Source organism: Opisthorchis viverrini (assembly GCF_000715545.1).
Source record: "Opisthorchis viverrini unplaced genomic scaffold opera_v5_92, whole genome shotgun sequence".
NCBI lineage: Eukaryota > Metazoa > Platyhelminthes > Trematoda > Opisthorchiida > Opisthorchiidae > Opisthorchis > Opisthorchis viverrini.
This window is the reverse complement of record NW_008751748.1, coordinates 1,107,741-1,130,400: the sequence shown is the minus strand read 5'-3', so window position 1 is coordinate 1,130,400 and position 22,660 is coordinate 1,107,741. Positions and strand designations below refer to the sequence as shown.

At 45.3% G+C, this 22,660-nt stretch overlaps 1 protein-coding gene across 1 annotated transcript; it reads right to left on the bottom strand.

The window, feature by feature from the left end:
• Positions 1–635: 635 nt before the first annotated feature.
• Positions 636–22,126, bottom strand: T265_05101 (hypothetical protein; the record flags this gene model as incomplete). Its single annotated transcript, XM_009170018.1, has 11 exons — positions 636–752; positions 4,119–4,343; positions 5,085–5,179; positions 6,499–6,581; positions 8,638–9,090; positions 20,994–21,120; positions 21,141–21,291; positions 21,327–21,612; positions 21,654–21,743; positions 21,780–22,055; positions 22,094–22,126. 11 exons carry the CDS (start codon positions 22,124–22,126, stop codon positions 691–693), a joined length of 1,881 nt encoding a protein of 626 aa, XP_009168282.1.
• Positions 22,127–22,660: the final 534 nt, after the last annotated feature.

Genomic DNA, 22,660 nt, shown 5'->3' with positions numbered 1-22,660 from the left:
GCTCTTGAACCTAAACGCCTTAAACGGAAACAAAAAACATCGGCGCTCTGGACATCTAAAGCGTTTTTCGCTAATCGTAAGGTTAGCTTCATAACCCGATATCGCTGTCAATGTATCCAACCAGCAGTCGGAAACTCCTTCGTCCATTTACGCAGATGAGACCATCGAAATTCCGTCAAGACTTTAATTAAATATATAGAACTATAAGGTCCACAAGTTAAGCAAGACACCGGGTCAAGTACCATTTCAACCGTCACTCCGGTGCAATCTGTATCAAACCCGCAGTTCACGGCATTCCAAATGGACACCAAAGGTGAGACTCAACCCGAGTACCTTTCTGATAAGGATACCAATGGTCTTACGCGTCTGAAAAAAGCATATCGGTTTGCTCCCTTCATGTTTCGTAATTGCAGTTAAGCATTTGAACGAAGACGTTAGCTAAGCGAAGTGCTGCTTTCAGTGTTAACGAACATCGTTAGATGCGCGTCCATAGATTCGTAACAATAAGCCACCTTGAAGAGGGTATGATCAAGCGTGTAAGCAAGACAAGATCCGAAACGACGAGAGCTGTGGTACTCGTGCTCTTACGGGAAACCCTCCTCAGTCAAAGGGAAGGTGAAGTCAAAAAGTCGTCCGTATGAGCATGTGTGTAGTAGTGTATATTTTCTCAGTTAATGTACAAATTCCAACTCATTCCGAATCACTAGAGTTCTGTTTCTGCTTTTTTCGGGATAATTTAGCTTTCTTCGCGTCTAAAAAAGAAAACACGTGCAAATGAGAGGAAGAAATAATTAACCATTCTCCTAACGACTAGCGTAAGACCAAATAGCCAACACTCTTAATCGGTGCTTCACACCACAATCGAAGTCAATCTATCCTGATAAGCCGAGGGTTGCTCCATTCTTGTTGAGGAGCATTAGTAACAGTTGTTTCACCAGTGGTGTGATGGGCATTCCACCGTAGTAGGAACTACATCCGGAATCGAAAGGCCTTCGAAAAGGAGTTTTATATCGACATGAAGCAGCATATCGTTGTTACTGTTCAGCATTTGGTTCTGTAGACTTCGCATTTCTAATATGAACTCTCAAAGCATCTGTTTTGCAGAAATTTGTCCTCCAGATATTAGCCTCTTGCATACAACCGACAGGAACTATCCACCTAGTCTAGCATCTGATTAAATTCTGCTTTTATTATCACCACATGAAGTTTGTGACAATAGATCATTTTCTCCGGACAAGTTCGCTGCATTGACCTATTGACCTTCTGCAGAATGACAGTACATGAAAAATCTGACTTAATGTTAAGTTCAAGCGAAAGCTGTACTTCAGACTTTAAATGTAACACACTGCTCACAAAGTTGCCTGAAAAAGTGAGGTTTTCCAGGAACGATTCGGGAACTTTTTCGTGATTGATTTTCGGAATCACTACAACACTACAAGTCTCCTACATACAGCACAGCCACGCCCATTCACTTTGAGAAAACATTGACGAACAACAAGGACACTACAAGTCTCCTACATACAGCACAGCGACGCCCATTCACTTTAAGAAAACCTTGACGAACAACGAGGGCCTCGTGCCAGCCTCGCACATGCATATATTACGTCAGCTAAGCTAGCAACGTGAGTCCCGCTGACTTTGTTCGCCTTCCAATCGGAATTCAGTATGGAAAGCAGAACTGGCATTCGCAGCGCACGATAGTCACCGCAGTTTGTGACGCTGGGTGCAGGCCTGAGAGATCTCTTCGCCCAACCCAGTGCTGAACTGAATAGTATTAAACGTTAACTTTTGCTCATATACTGTCTTGGAAACTGCAGTTCATTCAAGATCACCCTACAAGTAGAAGATATCGACGGAATGCTTATGCATTGTTCTGGTCAGCTAGTCTCCGTAGGCCAAAGGGGGCGCAGATCAAACTATCGTTTGAATTAAAAACAACCCAGAAAAGGCACACATGGAAGGTGCTCCGTGTTTTTTATTTATTTGTCCCCGAAACGTCTCGTCTCAGTACACAGTCATCAAGTGAAAACACCATCAAATGAACTCAAGGTCAAAGGTGCTAGGCTATGATATTGTTGCCCTATTTAAAGGGTGACAATAGCCAGTTTTATTTGTGTTGAATCGGCAGAACAACGTTTCCCTTCATATAGGTTGGTTTCTACTCCCGTTGCACGGAAGAATGCAGTTCAGAGAGAGAGCATTTTCGGACGGGACTTGCTACTCATGAGATTCCTGAAAGCTGTTCGACAACCCACGACCGGTTTCGCTATTTTTGGGCATATCAGATAGACGCCGTCCCCGGATTTCCGTCAATCCTATGTTGTACATGGACCCGAAATGGAGGCCATTCATGAACTGCACTAATTTGATTTTAACGGGAAACCCAATTTGATACAGTTGAATCTCTCATTTTTCTTCAAATGAATGGTGCTCAATATTCTCAAAGTGGAACTGAATCTTCGAAAGCTACGATTCGTCCCTGATGGATAAAAACGGACAGACAATTGAGTTAGGATACCGGTCCAGACTTTTGAGCCTGATCTAAGCATCCCAAGGTCCCAGTGATGCTAAAAAGTATTCCACCAAAATTCTTCCGCCAGAGGTATGATTGCTTCAGTGGACAGTGGAATCTGGTGAGTTGCGAAAATATGAACGTAGATTTGGGTGATTTTTGGATCGCTCATATACGCAACAAAATGCAACATTTTAGCGTAAGAAGTTTCATTCTACTCGTGAAGGTTTTGCAGCTAAGAGCATTGTATGCCCAAGGAGCCCCCGCCTCACGTTTCAGCTAGTACCATATTCCAGATATCGCGTTTTGTTTTAGTCCAGAGGGGAGAGCACTGAAGTAAGACTGAATTTTTTATTGGTTCAAAAACAAGTTGCGACACGGAAAGAATCTACCAACAGAAAGCGGTCATTTAGAGGAGCAACGTAGTTAATCTATTGTGATGTCCGTCGGAAAGAACGAAGGTATGATCAAAGGGTAAATCTCAGTCACAAAAAATCAGTGCAACTTCCACAAGGACCCGTATTTTCTGTTTATTCCTAGGCCTTTGTTGTCAGGTGGGTTGAATAGAATGACGGAAATGTCCACTCATGTGTGCTAATAATCTTACCTTTAAAATGCACTCGGTATAGACCTCGGAAGTATGGTCAGAGAACGCTTCACAAACATCGTACCACCTAAGTAATAGGGTATCAGTTTTCGTTCCACATGATCGATTCTATCGTACCATTTGCGACTCGTTTCGTCCGGATGTGCTTATATCTTAAACTGCTCGACGCGCCGTAGCGTTGATCCCAAAAAAACTGAGCTCGCTTTCGGAGGATATACAATGACAACGGTAACGCAATGCCTAATCTTGTCACTACAGCGGACAGATAATGCAACGGAATCACGTTATCAACCAAACAGAGGGGATACCACTATCCTCAGTCAAAGAAGGCCAACTTGCGGGAGCAAAATCACATTGTGTGTACCAATTAACATGTAAATACGGAGCAAGCTATATTGACAGAACCGACAGGCATCTCACCGTTTGAATGAAGTAGCACGTGTTTGGAGTTATCTTTCTCAAAATATCATATTTACTTGAGGTAGGCCACAAGCACCACTGGCTTCTATAACTAAATATCCTACCACAGGTCATCGGGTTTGCTATCCCACTTCAGCACTGCTACTCAGTTATTGAGGTTTCTTGAGGCAGCCACAACAAATTGACCATAGCCTTCACTATTTGGTTGTACCCGGCCTGAGATACTACCAGGGTACCCCGACCTGGACAGAAGGACGATTAGTGCTCAAGGAAGCCCTTGAGCCAGAAACCTAACCGAAAAGCGGGCGTGGTTAACGTAAGACTGCCATAGCAGTCTACGTGTTGAAGAAGTCTTCTTACACGCTCCAACGTCCAACCTGAAGGACCAGGAAACTATTCATCAGACAAATCATGTATAAAAGGCTCTGTGAGTATCACAAGTACACTCCCCAACATAGATAGATGGGTTATGGTGTACAAATCGCCACACCGCGATAAGATACTGTTTCCTCGTGAGGGTTTTCTGAAGCGTGGACAAGGAGAAGCGTCTGGTCAAAATTCCTTATCTAGACTACTTACTTCGCGCCTCTAGCTTCTGTTGCCTTTTCCTTTCGACGAACCAGTCCACTCGCTTACGCTTCGGCACATCACTCTTGGATTGAGAACCTTCGGTCAGCAGCTTTTCGGTCTTATCCAACTGTATCTGTGCAGCTCGCAGTTCTCGTTCCTCTGCCTCGGCAGCTAAGATTTCCTCGACCGTTCCTTGTAGTTTTTCAAGCTTTTCGCGAAAACGACTGATGACCTCTGAAAATCAGAAGTTGGGACATGGTCAAATGCATCAAGCGCCTGAGTAGGCATAATAGTAGATAAGCAAATGAACTAATGTCAATTCTAAAGGGGAAACAGAGCGGAGTGAACTCAACATAGTCTCAGGTCGTGTCTGATAGAAACTGATAGTTCCCATGCTACCCAAGTGGAAAGATGGGGCGCAAATAATTATTAGAAAGCAGAATACTTCTGATCCGGAAATTAGGTTTCGTTATCGATAAGGATACTCAACAAGGAGATAATTGGCAAACCACCAAGATGCGGTATGAAGACCGTCCTTCAGAACCAGAAAACTTTAAAAAAACGTATAACAGCGCGCATGTTCAGCAATCGTACAACTTGTCCCGAAACATATCCGAAAAGCAGACTAGACCATAGTGGAGTGCCAGCCAGTAGAATAAGTAACAAGCGAATCAGCCCAAAACCCGAAGTAAACGCTTTTGAGCGAACAGAGCTCAAGACAGTATTATCCTGAGATATCCAAACTATTAGATGTATAAATGCAGCTATAACAGGCGCATCTGAGCAAACATTAAAAGCATTATTCGGTCGTCCATAGCTTGTAACCTGCATCGACAGTCATGCAGACATGCGCACCCCAATGAGACCCAACTGGAACAAAACTACACAGTATATCCCGCGGTTTATACCGATTAATACAACATTAAACGAGAGCCTAAAAAGACAAGTAAAAGTTTAGTGGATTCTTCGAAGTACCTGGGGGAATAACTCGAGCTTGGACGGGATATGGCGCTTCCTTGATGATTTGTTTCAGCAGTTTACGGTCGTTTTCTCCAACCAGGGAGACAGCACTAAAATAGGGAGATTAAATGTCCCGAGTTTACCGAATGTTGGGGTGAAGTGGGTAGTGCTCACAAGAAAGAACTAAGCCACAAGACACTCCAAGTGATTCCAGATCAGCTGTGTAAAAATGTATGCAAACTCTGGCCTGACATAAGTCAGACATAATTACAAACGAGAACAGCGAATGAGGTGATCGCTTCACAAACGTCACACAAGGGTACAGCTAAGGTCAACCATGGACTGCTGTGGCCTATAAAATACTGGTTTCAGGAAGTAACTTGGTATCGTAATCAGATAACAAAAAATCCATAAACGAGTACCGCTACTGTCGACTCAGTTTGACCTTCACATTTGTATTTGCAACTGCGGCTTCACGATGCCTGTGAGGAATCTCCCTGTCAGTTGGATTCCGTGCTACATTGGCCAGTGAGTGACGTCTCATAAATGAGCCAAGCACATTGTCTTCATTGTCAAAAAAAATCGTTCGGCTGTAATACCCTCCCGGTGCCTAGCTGCCATGTCACCCGAAGGAAGCACGAGGGCTGGCATACTGCCAGGCTGCCCAAACCGAGACAGGGGAAGTCGAGAAGCAGAGGTCGGGTTCGAACCACGGACCTTCCGGTCATTCTCAACAGTCAATGATTTACCACTAATTTAAAATTATTATCGTATCAACGTGAAAACAAGTTCAACCGGGTCACATAGATTCAGCAGAAACCGTCAGGAATAGCGTTGAAAGTTGTCGGAGGAGAAGTGAGTTTGATGTGGGCTGTGATCATCCGCAGGCCACAATTCATGCCACCCAATTGTTTACAAGCTGATGGGAATACAAGATAAATACCGTTTCATTTGGTCACTATTAGGCTAGTGTGGGGAGTTATGAAGAGCAAAACTCAGCACCTAGTGATGAACTAACAGGATACCCGAAACAGCTTTCAGAAAACGGAGTGTGAGCTTAGTTTTGGCCTCACAGACCGCCAAGCCCAAACCTAGAGAACCAGTAATCACCGCTAATAGTATTATAATTAGCTGTGGAAGATTACTGACAAGACAAAGCCTGCAAGTTGTTTGGCAATATTTATTTTCCACAAATTACTGACAGTATCCATCAGTTGTGTGGCCACCGTCATCACGTTCTTGCCCAACTAGTCGCAGTTTATGGTTCCAGTGTGGTCAGGAGAAGCTCTGAACAACCAATCCTGGGCTTATATATCCGGAACAGTCGCGTTCGTCGCAATTTTCACAATGACTTACTGTGTATGCACCAGTGGTTTACCATTACACTATGGTATAGTACTGTACAGAGTTATTACTAGTCAAAACTTACCGGCCTGTATTCGCAGCACGAGCTGTTCGACCAACTCGATGGACGTACTGTTTCATGGTCTGGGGGAGGTTGTAGTTAATAATCTGCAAAAAGTCGATTTGACATGAATAGGTAGATGAAAACAGCGATGTTGAATGAACTATGTTCAAGGTAAGGTGTCATGTGGCGGTTAAGTCAAATTACTCATTCTCACAGGGTTGTGAACTAAACAGCGAGGCCTTGTATTGAATTCGGGGTTGAAATAAGAACTTTGTTGGGCCACTGTAGCAAAGGCAGCAAAATTGAACCATCACGGACAGTCAAAAACGAGCGAACCGAAGCTCATTCAATGCAAGGAACAACCTAGAGTAAATACAATCAATATAAAAGCAATCGCCGCTTGACAGTAAGCCAGCTGCAACAAAACGAAGAGTTATCACGGTTCATCCTCTACAAAAAGCTGAGTAAATGAACTAATTGCCTGCGCGAATAAGCCTCAGCAGACAAAAAGTGACCGAACAAGGCTGTAAAGAATAAGCACAGGTTTACTGGGCAACCAACACCTGCTATGAACACGATGATTCCCATTAACCATCAATGACTGCCTTTACGCTACTTGAGATGACGTTTTTATTTGCAACGGTGTTTAATGTCAACCTAATATCAGCGTTCCAAACCACTGGGAGAGCTATCAAAAGCAGGATATTCGCGAAAAAAAACAGCATTATGCATAAAGGCGACTGGCAAGTTCTGCTGCACTTACAATGCTTAAGAAAGCGTTTAAACTCAATGACCTGATCGGACAATAGAGTTCTTAAAACGGCAACGGAATTGTGTTCAATCTATTGTGGAACCGTAAAAAAAGAGCGAAAACAGCGTCCGGGACACAATCCATATGAAGCTCACTGAAGAATCAAGTTGGTTTAGAGAAAGGCACAAAATCAGACTACTGAAGGTTTTCAAAAGTTGGAATCTTGGCATTCGGTCGTGGAAAAACTGACGGAGCGGATTGGCGAATGACTCTCTTCACAGGTTCAAATAACTCTGGGGACAGCTTATCACAATGGTCGAACAAAAACGAATTACTGGAAGCCATACTCCGTCTGACTCAACGGCGCTAACATAGGTTTGCCAAACCTCCGCATGACAGAGCAGGATCGGACATGTGGATCATCAACATATTTATGCTGGCCACCATAGAGGCACCAATAAGGTGTCGAAGATACGTTCGTTACAATTCGTGATAAAAAAAACCACCCGAGTCTGCTGACATAAAAGCGCCAGTAAGCACCCAACCAATTATCCGTCCTCACTCAAACCGTGCGGCAACGGGGGATGCTCAGAGAGCATCGTTGAGCTACTTCGGATAAGTGCGTTTTCACGTCAGTGATGAGTAACACCAGCACTTTCGTTCAAAACAATTAATGCTGACGCTGTTTACTACGCCATCTTGTTTAGGCCGGTCGGTGGCAGTTGGCGAGGCTTTGCGAGTTTTCGTACGTTTAATTATGTTGTTGCAAAAATCTGTAGTTAATCTGTCCTCGTGTGAAGTTCCTGGTTCGTTTATTTTGACTGGTGCGAATCCGTAGTACATGGTTTCAGATTTTCGGTCGCTAGTGTGATAAACTTGGGTCGAAAAATTAGAAGAACACATATAAGCAGTAGTGTAGTAGTAATGTAGGAAGCAACCCTCTAAGTGTATTCATATTCCATGACAGTCCGCATTGACAATCGAGTCGACTTCATTCGGAATACCAGCCATAGACGTCATGTATCGAAAAAACTACCTTAATCCATGTTATTCAGGCTTTTCATTAATGTCCTAAACTTGAAGTTATAGCGGGTTTTACTTAGGGGGCCCTCAGAATGCTTGCCGAGAAGTGACGCTACCTCACGTAAACAGTTGGTGGTTTGTTGGGCGGAAATGAAGAATACTTGTTCAGGTAAATGCTCGATCCCCTTCGAGAATAAAAAACCAATTGGACAAACAATTTAGCTATTCACCAATCGTCAGTCTGTAACAACGACTGATTAGAAAAAAAGCACACCTAGAGGTCGTGCTACACTAAAGGGCGCAGAAGACTTAAAAAGGAAGAAAAGTGAGTAAGGGGAAAACAAACAAACAGCCTGTAGGGGAGTACTTGGAATCGGGAGACTCACTGTCTGTACATTGGGTATATCGAGACCACGTGCAGCCAAGTCGGTTGCAAGTAAGATATCAACCTGGGGTTTGGGTACATCTTCAGCGGGTTTTGTAGAGGTGGTGTTTCCTGATGTTGACTCGGCAGGATGACTGTCCGCTGATTCAGAAAAGCGGCGCAGAGCTTCGAGACGCTGAGCTTGAGTCATGTCTCCATGAAGCTCTGAACAAGAGTGACCGATAAGGCTAAGCAGAATATGCATTCGGTGGCACTCTTTCTTCGTTGGTAAAAACACGATTGTGCGCTTGCTGAAGGTGCGGACGAGCAGAGCAACCAAAATGGCTGCTCTATCCTCCTCACGATGTGGTCGAATGCGGATGAACTCTTGTTGCAGACGCTTTGCGACCGCATTTGTTTGGTTGAGGAAGACTTGAACCGGATTTTTTAGTGAAAGCGTGGCCAGTTCTTTTACCTGGGATATCAGGAAAATGATTTCTCTCGTTACGGAAGAGAGTCAGTACATAAAAGGCCAGACAAATGAAGACTATAATTGAATTTTTCCGTGAGATGTGCGATGCACTTAATTCGGAGGGTCACCTAGACCATCAGAATAAGTTTATCGATAGATAAGGCTATAAATGGATCCTCATACGCTGCAAGGAATCTTGGTATACTGAATAACAGTGAAGTGCAACCTTCGGGTGGCGTGGCAGTTACGCACAGAAAGGGTGCTACAGATGAACGATTACGAATGGATGTTGTTGCAGATTGGTCGAGACTATCAGGGAAATCAGCAGGCATATCATATGTCTAAGCATATCTAATTGGGATTAGACTGAACAGTCGCCACTAGCTAAATCAGAAGAAACAGTATAAAATACTGACGGCAACAGTTCTGTACCAAACCTATACTAGATCAGCCAAAACAAAAATCCGAGTTATTGCGAGGATCTACACTCGAAACCAAAGGCATAAAAAACTCGGGTTTGCAACATTCAAAATACTGTGGGGGCAAACCAAATCCTTGTAAGGATGCCACAGTCCGTCATATATAGGATGGCTTGTCCACTGAAAGTTTCATAGAAGTTCACAGAAACTCACATGTGTCTGCTGTTTATTTTCGCCTTTCAAATCTTCCAAACGAGAGGACATTCTTGTGTAAAAGTGGCAAAATTTATATCTTCTGCAGACCCCTTTTACATCTAAGGAACTAGTAGGTTACTTGTACCGATCCCTGGTAGAATGTACCTCACTCGTTGAATTAAGATCTCCCAGTCATCAGTGAATCCACTTTTCGTGATTCACTAACGGGGGATTGCCCACCCAGGATTTAGTTCGCTAGAGACTGCGAGAAGTAGGGTGGGGTACTATCATCTGCTCGACTAAAGATTGAGTAATGAGAATCGTCTGGACAGGATCTAACTAACAAATATTGAAATTTAACCGCGGCACACACTCGTAATCGAAAAAAGTCAGGGGACATCGGAGTGGATACACACGTCGATTATAAAGTATAGTGCACATGAAACACAAACGAGCATCCACGTATTCCTGTGTTCCAACTGACAGTCTCTATGACAACAACTAACACGGAGCCGGAAGTAGCAGTCTAATGCTGTAGGTCGTATATGACCGAGTTGATGAACATGTACGTATGGAATCGGTATCTTTAAACGCTTACAAGTTTCCAGATGTGCATATCGATAAACAACAATCAATGTCTTGCAGCTGCGGGGTTCTGGACAGCATGTAATATTCGCCAAAAAATGTACCAGGACCAAATCTTCGAACTTTGTAGACAAATTCCCTGTTGGCTCGCTGTGCATGATACAATGATCTCCCTGCACTGGGTGAAAATTTAAACAAAAAGGTTACAAAATACCACCCTATACGACTAGTTGATGTTCTACAAAGAGATTATATAAAACGGAGACCACTACGGTGCGCAGTACGCAACATACGCAGTCGGGAAAATTTGGCTTCCAGTTCGTTTGGTGACAGACCATTCTTTTGAAGGTTTCACTCAGTCGAAGTTATCAATCTGTATATTACACGCAACGGACGATACCGGTTATAAAGTATATAAATTCACGATGCAAACAGAGCCCAACTGCCAGTTTGGTGATCCAATTAGTACCCTGTCAAGCTTGTCAGTTTTTGCACATTTGTTTCTAATGAACGGATTTAGGCCATCCCAAATTGTTATCATACACTCACAAAACACTGGCTACATGTCCTGCAGTACACATGTACACATGTGTGGACGATGCCTTGCATGATTATGTAACAGGAGCTATTAGGATACCATGTACAGAAGAATTTGGATCATTATTCTCGTAAACTAATCAAACAAGCTAATTGTTCACAATTATTCGAGGCAGTAGTCATTGTGCTATTACCGTCCACCGAAAGAAGTTGATAGAAGCCTGCGCATACTGGGTAATGTCATACAGAGTTTGCAAGGAGATGCATGGGCATCTAACCGAATTCCTTGTACCAGGTGTAAATCTAGGGAAACAAGACTGAAGAGTGAACAAGTGGGACGGGCGATTCCCACATCAGCATGTCCAACCGGTCGTTAGTACCTGACAACTAAACAGTTGAGCCCCAAAGTACACACAAAGGGCTATCTGGTGGCTGGGATCCCTCAGAAGACGCATTCTAAGCACAAACATGTGGCCAGCTAGTGTTACTCATCTTTCTATGCAACAATGGCCACGTAAAGTCACTTGCAGCATCGTTACAGGTCTAGAGCTCCGTACTATCCATTGCATTGAAGTGGGGCCTTGCTGACGGATGGACACACACTACTATTTGAGCCCAATAGTGATTGCTTCTCATGGATTGGGGAGGGCTTTGTTAATAATAAGATGAACCCAGAATAAATCCGTAATGCGTTCTACAGTTAACTGTGATTCGGTTTGATTTTGTCAACAAGATGATGGTCATCAAAATCACTTCCAGTACCGCCCAGGATAAGCCGTTCCGGTAGGTCGTGATCATTTTTGCCACTGTTGCAGGCTTAACTACCTGATAACCTCAGAATGCTAAGGCGAATCTGATAGACGGATCACAAACAAGACCGCAGCCGCACATCCAGCCTGTTCGGTCACCAGGCCCACGCTCCAGCTTTTAGGATCGAAGCTGGCGACTGCCGCGTTGACGAACTCTAATTTGTGTCGATTCCCTTCATACCGTCCTTTTTTTCGCAGCCACTGCCTTTCGGTTAGTAAGCTCGCGATCTAGCCACTGAGCCATCTGGGGCTCGAGTCCATCAAGCCGATACTCGAATTGCAAGTCAGTATGTCGTTCACGAAGGTCTTCAGATGTAGATTGCAGAGAGCGAATGCAAGGATGCATCACAGTATTACGCTTGTTACGATTCCGCAACCACTTGAAGTCTGTTTATTCATTCCTTTCATTCCTTCATTGAAGTTGATGAATTTTCGCGGACCACCATCCACAGCTGTTGATGGCCTTCGTAAAGTCTATGAGACAGTAAGGAAAGGCTGGTAATGTTCGCGAAACGCTTCTTGGGGCCATCATGCAACAAACATCAGATCCGCAGTGTTTCGGTCAGCGCAGAAGCTAAACTGTTCTTTTTGGGATTGGTGCTTCGATAACTTCTACTGTCAGACGATTGAGTAGGTATCGCCCCGTGAGCTTATGTGCACAACTGAAGGGACTGTCTCCGTAGATGTCAGGTATTGTTTCTTTTAACAATGAAGAGTGGCACGATTATTAAGTCTTGAATTCTAGTAGAACGTCTTCCAGTCACATCATGTTAGTCAGTAGAATAAACGCATTCTCCAGAGTCGCATTGTCATAGAAGGGCGGTCCTGCTGCAAGTATACCATCTTCAGCTGCCTGACAGTTCAGCCCACGCTCGTCCGCTCTCTCTCTCTCTCTCTTCGATAGTCAAAGGAAGATCCGAGGACAGTTCCATTTCCCGCTGAGGCAGCCTAACTCCTGCAACCCAGTGGACGCTCGTCGGTCGGTTCAGTGCTTGTGCCACTAGTTCTGCAGGTAACATATGCGTCGGTTCCGCGTCATCCTAGAGATTAGGGGTTAATGTATGCTCGGCCTGTAGGGGGTTCTCGAAGATTCGCAAAGTTATTTGTGTTGCCACCAAGCAACGAATTATCCGATTGCTTAGTTTGTTTCCAAAAAATTTACCTTTTATACTGCCGAACGGCCGAGTCAGGTCATTTTGAACATCCTCTAGCTGTTGACTTCGTCGATCAGCTGGGGGAGATTCGGAAGGCACTTAATTTCGTTAACAGCTGTTTTATAGGTTAGATGACGTCGTCAGACCCGCAAGCAAACTCTCTGACACACCGAAGCTGCTACTACAAGCTGTTTTATAGGTTAGATGGCGTCGTCAGACTAGCCATAGCATCTAGGATGCGCTTGCCCGATCTAACTGACTACGGTCATCATCCTCTGTTAGTTGATTTGCCAGTGGGTTGGATGGATCCGAACTTACCGGTGCAGAAGCCAGCTGGGCAGAGCGTTGGAGCGTATGTACCGACCATATAGATTTGACCTATCAATCTCAGCCACAGTGATGCAAGACGTGGCTTTATTCCAAGAGGTTTTGAGTCGAGCGGATTGGGCAAAACCGACACAATGATCCCGGTTTTCTCTTGTCCAGTATCCAATCCAGCAAAATATGCATCCGCCGCCAACTTTGGGAAGACTTCATAGGTCAGCCGTGTTTCGTTCACGGCCGAACTAAGGCGGTCCATCTGGATATCGACCTGATACAGCAATGTTTGGAAGTCCCACGCGTTCGCGGTTGGCAGTTGCCCGGAAAAACGCGATCACTTCCGATTTAAATGCGGTAGGAGAATCATCACGGGGTGTTATACCGTTCCCATTCCGAGATACCCAGTCGTTGGGACAGGGTGTACCTACCTCACCACAACAACCATGTTTTAGACCGACTACACAGCCTTGGAGTTTTAATAACAGTGTTAACATTATTTCGACCGCAGCTGATTAACCTATCCGCACCCAATGCCAGCCACGCACCAGGGCGGAATAGAACCTTCAGTGTCCTTTTAAGCACCCTCCCTCTCTAACTGGAAGACGGCATTGCACGCCTACTTAGAAGCAGACACGAGTGTTTCAGGCGAGGTTCACGCCTGAGCCAACGGTAATCCCTATGCGTCGGCAGAAAGGCCAATGCCACAGCATTTACCCGGAAGACCCAGTGCGCACGGCACCCCAACTACCGTAGATATCGGGACGGTGGCCTGAGTAGGATAGCGACAGAGTCACCTACCATCAGATTCCTGAATAGAAGCGGACTGGATGACAGATGTCATCGGCCCCTCTAACTGAACTCCAACTGTGTGTGATATAGATTGAAGTGCAGGAACCAGGAAGAGAGTGAGGGGGAAGTCAGTTCAATTGCAGTACTTGCGTCATGAGTCCTTGATTCCGACAGATAGCACATATCAACAAGGAGGCAATTTAGCGTATGAGCAAGAGTTGTTTGCTGTACTGCTTGCTCCAGTGTGCGAACATTAAAAGGAGCTAAGTAATGCAGTTTTTGGGGATGGAAAACAGACTCCGAGTATTAAGGGTCGCTATTGAAGACTGGCATTCACAAGCTGTAGCTGGTCGTAAGGGTCGCTATTGAAGACTGGCATTCACATTCGCGATGCATGCCGAACAAAGCAGTCAGTCCTAGTGTTGGGATCCATAGAGAAATAAATATTGGGATGGAGTAGGATATAACAGGGAAAACCCGAAAGAGAAAGAAGTAAGGAATCGGCAGTAGCATGTTTTCGCTTACCCGACCTTCTTATGCAGCATCCCTGTTGACATTGCGTGAGGTTCATGGGTGCACACAAGTTGAGATAATATCAGGCACCTATACCTAGACAGGAGGACGATTGTGGTCTTTAACCAAGGCCCTTTGCTCAAAATACTGACTGAAAGGTAGCCAATTGCTACAGTAGTACTCGTTTTTTAAGGGACAAGTCACCGTGCCTGTTCCAGCCCTCAACCAGAAGGACCAGGAGAGCGTATTCACCAGACTTCTATCGACTGACCAACACCATCTGAGAAACCCCACAGATTGTCACAGTGAAACGCCCAGTACAGCTCAGCAAGTCATACAGCGTCACACTGAAGCGGATGCCAGGTAGTAAGACGGAACCGAATGCGACCAAATCCAGTATACCTGAGAAGCGACTGGTCCAAAGCTGTAAGAGACGCTCAACATTATCATTGCGTTTTACGTCCAGATGAGACATAATAACAAGGCGTGTCTCTGCTTAACGCAGGCGTCCTTCTTTTTTGGTGTGGACAACAGGGTGGTTGGTTCTCGATAGAAAGTGCCTTGCTTTGAGAGCTACAGTTAGTTGGTGTATAAAAGGACACGACAGGCAAGGGTGTTCAGTATTTCGACCATTCCAAGTTTTTGCCTAAGTAGGAAGTTGAACAGCCCACAGTGGACCGCTCATAGGTATCCAGGTGAGTAATGAAACCTTAACTGAAGAGCTAAATGCTATACGAACAACGACGCGAGCCGCTGTAGAAGCTTCAGGACCACTCGAGGTTTGTAGTTGACAGCGTCCACATGGTGACTTAAACCCCACAAGAAGGGAATTAGGAGACAACAATGAAGAAAAATGGGTATCTGCGGCCGCGTGTACTTACTTATCGGTCATGCTGTGTGCAGCAAATAAGACGACCGAAATGGCGTTTGTGAAGTTCATGCCTATATGTTGAGAAACTTAAAACTACACCGGAAGATGATTAAGACGCCCAGGTGAGTTCTTTATCCTGACCACAGGGTAGCGATGGCTGGCGTAAGATTATAGACGTCTGAAAGTTTAGAAACAAATCACACTTGTTCCCATTCCCAACCTCAATTACCAGGAGGCTGCGTTCGTCAGGTCTCTACCCACCAACCTGGTGGGAGAATCTCTGTGTACATAGAATGGACATGCTCCAGTACAGCCCAATGGGTTACTAAGGTAGGCAAACCGTTGCACCACGATAAGGAAGTTTCTTCTTAATGGAGACCATGTGCACTCTTGAGTTATACCACAACATACCCATCAAACTTCAATAAATAAATAAATCCAACCCATGTATTTCACCATTGTGCTACCTGACTGCAGGTTTTCATCTAAGTCCATATCAATATGCTACAGAAAATCAATGCATCGCAAAGCACAACGGATTCGCTGGCATTACCGGGCGCCACGTTAGCATTTTGTGACTCTCCAAATCCTCCAAACGCACCGCTGCTGTCCGAATCAACTGAAAAGTGTAGCCAACAACACTTACAGACTGTCGAAATATCCCATCCCACCGATTGGTGATTTGTCCATAACACCCGGCGTGTCAGCGAAAACGGGGGACAGCTAACGCGGCAGACTATCGGCTTGTGAGAATAGAATAAATAAGGGTTTTCTAGACACTTGATGATATCAAGACATGCTAAGTCAATGAAGGAATGATCGCAAGAGAGGATCTGGGAGCTTCGGGTCCAGGAAAGTTGGTGCCCCTTAGTAAGGGCACTCATGATTCCCCCATAACTGACGGCGCGACATCAGATTCGTGATGCTTCGTTGCCTTAACGCATGGTTGAATACCAGGGTTCTTACATATAGTTGAGCTCAGATCGTTCTGACGTCCAGATGATATAGCATACAGAAAGTTTGGCGGCAAGACGAGAAAGAGGATAATCACCTGGGTCGGGATGATTGACTGAGGCGTGGCGGACCGTGGTTTTACTAAAAGTTGCAATAAAACGATAACAGGCCTTCGAGAAGACAGCCAGATGGCTTCTCAAGCTCCCGTACCAACGTTCAGCCCACGTTTACAGACTCACTAGTATTTTTGGCTTATGATATGATTTCCCAAGAAAACATGGTTGCAGAGTCACAGTCATTCGCAAAATAAGATTATTCGCATGCAAATCTCCATCAAAATAAACGCTGACGATAGTCTTCAACTGAATGCACAGCGCGAAAGTCGTCTCATTCTCCATCTGGGACAAAAGCGGACTATCTCTCCTGATATAGCACTACCCCTACAATTTCGCAAGCCACCATCAACACAAGCGTTAAAATCCACGTACTTCTCGTACTGCGGTTATAGCTGCCAAGCTTCGTCCGCTGATGATCACGGGAGGTGGGGTAGATAGCTATGCATAGGAGTCGGAGGGTGTCAGTAGATTTCATTGAGGAGATCGGGATAGGGAACCATGCATTGAACGCAGCAGCTTAGATGCATGCGCTCCATTGAGCGTGCAACTGGGTCATTTTTGACAATGTCTCCCAACATTGATGTGCCAGGTCTCGAGGTTACCATCCAAGGAGACCAATGACCAGCGCAGCTGAGTTCGCTAGTAATGGCTTTAAAAGTTCATTGCCAAGTCACTGCCTGAGCTCCCTTGGCTCGTTTACACCGCCTCACTTGGTTGTGCAAAAAGGGCTCTTCGTAGAAGTCGGTCGACTAGTATACAGAGTACGCGACCACATCAGCACACCCTATGGAAGAGAGCGAGGGGGCAGTCAGTTCAACCACAATATTCCAGTCCTGGATAATGCATACATTATTGTAGAGGGAATCCAACGGGTGAGCAGGAGTCACTCGTTGTCCTGCTCACTCCAGTGGGCGCACACCGGCTTCCAGGGTTTGAAAATAGACTTTGAAGTATTCATGGTCGTTACTGAAGTCAGACACACAAGCTGTAGCCGTTTTTGGTGAATGGTGAGAAAAGCGGTCAGTCCTAGTGCTGGGGTCTGTGGAGAGAATATTCAAATTGAAGTGGGGAAGGAGAGAAGAGGGAATTCGTAAAATGTGGTATTGGAGGTGTTTGAGGCCTTAGAGACTAGGAGTGAGCCTTCCATGATCAGGTCAATGACGAAGTTGAATAGGAAATGTGAGAGGGAACAGCTTTGCCTAACATTAGTTGGTATAATAAACTCAGGTGAGAGCTGCAAGGAAACCTTAACACGTGTGCTGGAGTTGGCGTACAGCGCCTTAAGGAGGGAAGAGAATTCATGGGGGACACTTCTGTTCCACAGATAATGGCGTAGAGCATGACGGTTAGGAGTTAAAGGCAACTTTCAAGTCAAGGAAAACCGCCCTGTTGGTTGTCGAAAGCAGTTTCACTGTTCCGTTATCTGTTGGAGGGTGAGATAGCGCCAATTTACGGATCGAAAGGTTCGTGGTCGAACCCAACATCAGCACCTCGACTACTCCTGTTTAGGCTTGGGCAACCTGGCAATATCCCGGCCCACGTACCTCCTTGCGTTGGCATGGCAGTTAGGCACCGAAAGGGTACTACAACCGAAGCTCATTTATGTTTTTATTTTTTATATAGTGAAAATGTGATCGACGCATTGTCTCAGCTTGGTTCCAATGGATATGCTCCTCCTCGTGTTCAGTAGACCTTCGAAGGATAAGACCACCGAGCACATACGATGCCACGGTGGTTGCCACAGTGTTCGCGTATCCTTTTTGAATACAGGAGCAACTGTGGACGTACCCCGTTCCGCAAGCGCTTTCTCTTCACTCCATATAGCACCAGTGAGATTTGTCACATACGTAACCAGTTGTACCTCAGCTTTAAAGAGAGCTGGATGCAGAGCATCCGGTTCAGTTGTCTTTACGCGTTTCCGTAAATATATTTCGCACATCACTTCTCCTTCTTACGGGTGATCAAGGTTTGCATTCCATTCACCAACGTACACCGTCTCGAGGGATTCTCTGGCATTATTTTGAGCAGGTGGATGAATTACCGGGAGACATATTCCTAGGAAACAAGCTGGGTTTTGCCCTGCTCGAGGATGCATCGACCATATACCTACCTTGATGCAAGTTTCTGAACAGCGCCACTCGTTCAAATGTCCCAAAATGGTCGTTTTTCTTGATCTGAAAACTGCTTTTAACTCTGACGATCGTCAGAAACTTTGGCGGTATCTGGCGACCGCAGGACTCCCTTATGAGGGCTCTGTTTGAAAACTCCTCCGGGCGCATACGAGTAAACAGGAAGCTTCACCTAAGTTCACCACATCCAGTGGTGTAGAACAAGACTGGCTTTTCCCGCCCTTCCTCATTGACTTCGTTATTGACGTGCTGCTTGAAATTTTTCTGCCTGTCTATGAAATTTCGGGAGTCAAAATTCTCCCGGGACGTTCGCCCATAGAAATTGAGTATGTAAACGAAATTGCTCTTCTGGCTTCGGATCCTTCAAAAAGGTAAACCATCTTAAATAACCTAAATAACTCTATCGCATAGTTTGGCATGCGCTTCACACCTGCAAAGTGTAGAGTGTTGCTGCGAGATTCGGTTGGATCAAACCTAATTCTCATGCTTGCAGGCGAGCCAATCCATGTGGTGGTTGAATCTGTTTACCGGGGCAGTTGTATAAGTTGCGGTGGACTGGCTGGAGGTGAGATTACTTCCCCAATCGAGAAGGCTTTGGCACACCTCCCACACCCATGACGCCACCGTGACGTTAGCTTGTGTGTCAAGGGCAGAGTTTGCACTGCGATAGTACGATCCATCGGAGATGTGGCCTCTAAATGCAGAAGACATATGAAAAATGCCAGTGTTTGATCATCTCCGAAGCATCGGTTGGGTCTGGTGGGATCGTCGGATCAGTAATGCTGAGGTACACCAGGTGGTCCTGGGAAAAAACTCTCCCGCGATAAATGAATTACTCACGTTCCATCGGTTACGCTGGTTAGAACATGTACTCCACATGCTAGAAAATCGTCTGGTTCACAGAGCTCCTTTCGCCCAATCACATGCTCAGTGAAAGCGACTAGGAGGTGGACAGTGTATGACCTGCCAACGAAGTATGAAAACACTAACCACTAAACTTAGTCGGGTCGACAACTGCCGCTTTCCTGGATGGGGACACCGAGACTCAACTTACCAAGCTGTCAGAACCGATCCGATCGCGCAGTCAGTGGCGCGCTTGCATCAAAGCTATCACCTTCAATGTGCAGCTACCCAGTTCACGAACTAGCTGAAAATGCTATCGCCTCTAAGACTTGGCTGTATGTCCCACACCCTCCCCATTTCCGGTGATCGAAACTATAGCAGCTGGAGTCAATGTAAAAAAAACGAAGGAATTACGAAAGCTGGGGTTGCACAAGCACAGACAGAAGCAGTCGAGATGCTGATGTTGGGTTCGAAATACGAGCCTTCTGGTCACTAAGTTCGCACTCCAACCACTGAGTTACCTCCCATAAGGAATGGAATTCTTGAATTGTGGCTCTGCATCAGTGGTTGATGGTCATGTGATTCAACTAGGTTCATGGTTAGTTTGCACTTGGTGGCGAGCAGATTACGCGGTGCGAACTTTTATGTTGAAAATTCGTGCTGCCTAGAAGCAGCTGATGATAAGCACGCAACTGGAGGAAACGCTTTCCGAATCGACCGCCCAGAAGTGATTCAGAGGGGAACAGATGGCTGACTCAGGCATTCGTATCACCCACAAGGATGAAAATGTTGGTGTTTCTTGCTTGGCGAATAAACCACGATAAATCTCAATAGAAAATATCCTCCTCGGTGTCGAGATTGCAGTTCGTTGAAGCATATGCCGATACTGAAACTGGAACTGCTGAGCTATAGCACCCTTTCGTGCACAGCTGTCAGGGCACCAGGAGGAAGCACGAGGGTTGAGATACTGCCAGGTTGTCCAAGTCTAGAGAGGAGCAGTCGAAATGCAGAGGTTGGGTTCGAACAAAGGAGCTTTCGGTCAGTAAGCTCGTGCCTTAGTCACTAAGCTATGATGACACTACAAACAGGCAACGAGTATATCGAGTATCATTTGTCTGGAATGAGCTGGATGACGGAACGGCGCAGACAGCTGTTTACTGAAATCCAATTCAGTAAAGCTAACATACCTCTAGGGCTGAGTGCAACTCCCATACCATATATTCTGTGAGTAATCGGCTATGGATCACCAGACACAAGGACAGTGAAAGGGCTGAGTTCGTTCCTGGCGTTTCAAGGGGCATGACAACGCTTGAGTTCTGTATGTGCATTTAAGAGGCACAGCATACAGCAGTTTCAGTGGAATAAGGTCTGGGAAAACATTGCTTGTAGTGGTGTAGCAAGGAAGTTATCTGGTTATCTGTGCTACTGTAGGCAGTCGTGATCTACAGTGCATAGTTGTCATGTTAGAAAACAATTAACAAACCATGAGAATCCATATAATCCAGTATCGGTGCGACAGATATGGCAGACGGATTAAAAAAAGGTAGGTGAGAGCAGACAAAATATTTCTCCAAATGAATAGGTTGATTTACTAGAGATAGATTGGAGAGCATAGCGCCCCAATGCCAAAATACAAGTAACGTAGGGAATGAAACGACGATATATACTTACACTCTCCGTCATTGTGGCAGAGAAAAGAAGTGTCTGCCTCTGTCTCCCGCAGTGTTTGACAATTTCGCTGATCTGTTCAACGAAGTATTCATCTAAGAGTCTGATATTGTGCGAAGGGTATGACTCCCTGAAAATAACTCAACTTACTTGTCTGCCTCGTCCAGAACCAAGTATTCTATCTGTTGTAGGTTGAAGTTTGGTGCATTCGATAAGTGATCGATTAACCGGCCTGGAGTAGCTATAACAAGGTCTGGATTCAACCTGAGCGAAGCTTCTTGTGTGTGTAAATCAAGGCCACCTGGAAAATGGGAGTAAATGGAGGTCAAAACATACCTGCTGCCAGCTGAATTCGGATCTTGGGACAATAGCTGACCAGTTTTTCGGCTACTCTGAATATCTGCACAGCCAATTCTCTGGTCGGACTGATTACCAAAGCGCGGGTTATGGAACGCGTGCCAGAAGGCTTTTTGGTTAATCGCTCTAGGATAGGGAGAAGAAAAGCAAACGTCTTGCCCGAACCAGTTCGGGCGCATGCGCATATATCATGATTAAGCAGGGCGACTGGAATGCACGCACACTGAATGGGCATTGGCTTTTCCATTGACATTTCAGTCAAGGCCTACACTGACGACGTTGACGACCAACTTGACAATAACGCACCTTCAGCAAAGGTTTTGCCAATTTGAGTTCCATAAACGAGGACACTTCACGATACTTGTCGACCGCGTGATTGAACACATACTTGTCGGCCTAAAAAGTAATGCACGTTGGGCAGCAACAAATTACATCAGGTTTCGTTTTGACATGACCAATCTTCTTCTCTCGCACAACATCTGTAGATAGAGCACCAAGATAGATGTGTAACGAGTTACCAGTGAATCGAGTTCTTCGATCGCGTTCATCTCGAATCCTTGGAACCACGGGCTTCAAAGATTCAAAATCCACGTCCAGACTTGCTCCCTTCTCAGTGCGATACTTTTCAATTAGAGTGTCAACCAACTGTCGATTACAGGCAACGGTGGCTGAGAGCTCTGACTCAGTACAGAGAGCAGTTGTTGCCACCTTGATTAGGTTGGAAACGAATTAAGGAAATTACGTACCGCGTCCTCGAATGAAAAACTGGGATCAAACATTCTGCAGCCGCATTCACTTCATTAGTTATGAATTGCTAGAGGAGGAAAACATATACTGTCATGAAGAGACATAGAAAACGAAATTTGCGTGGTGGGCAATCTACTGTTGTTGTCCACTCTGATGCACCATCATAATGGTCAACTGTCACAAACAATTTCATCACCACCATCATTACCAAGACCTTCAAAAACAACATAAATGTCCAACATCGGTATCTCACTGGTGCGAGGCCCACCATTAGTCATTGGGAAAAAAATTAAGACGGACAAATGGCTGTACTCCGACGGTGGCTAGTAAAACCTTGACCCGTGGGCTTCAATCGGGATTTCGACCGAATAGAGGATGCGTCAACCAAAAAATCTCACTCCACCAGATGGTATAGCAACGTCATATGTACAGACAACCCACAAACCTAGTGCTCCTTGACTTGGAAAGTGCGTTCGAATTTGTCGATCGGTCAGTGCTTCTTATCACATTTGCTCAACATGGGAAGTCTCAGAAGCTCGTGACAATAGGCCAGCCCTTGTGTTCAC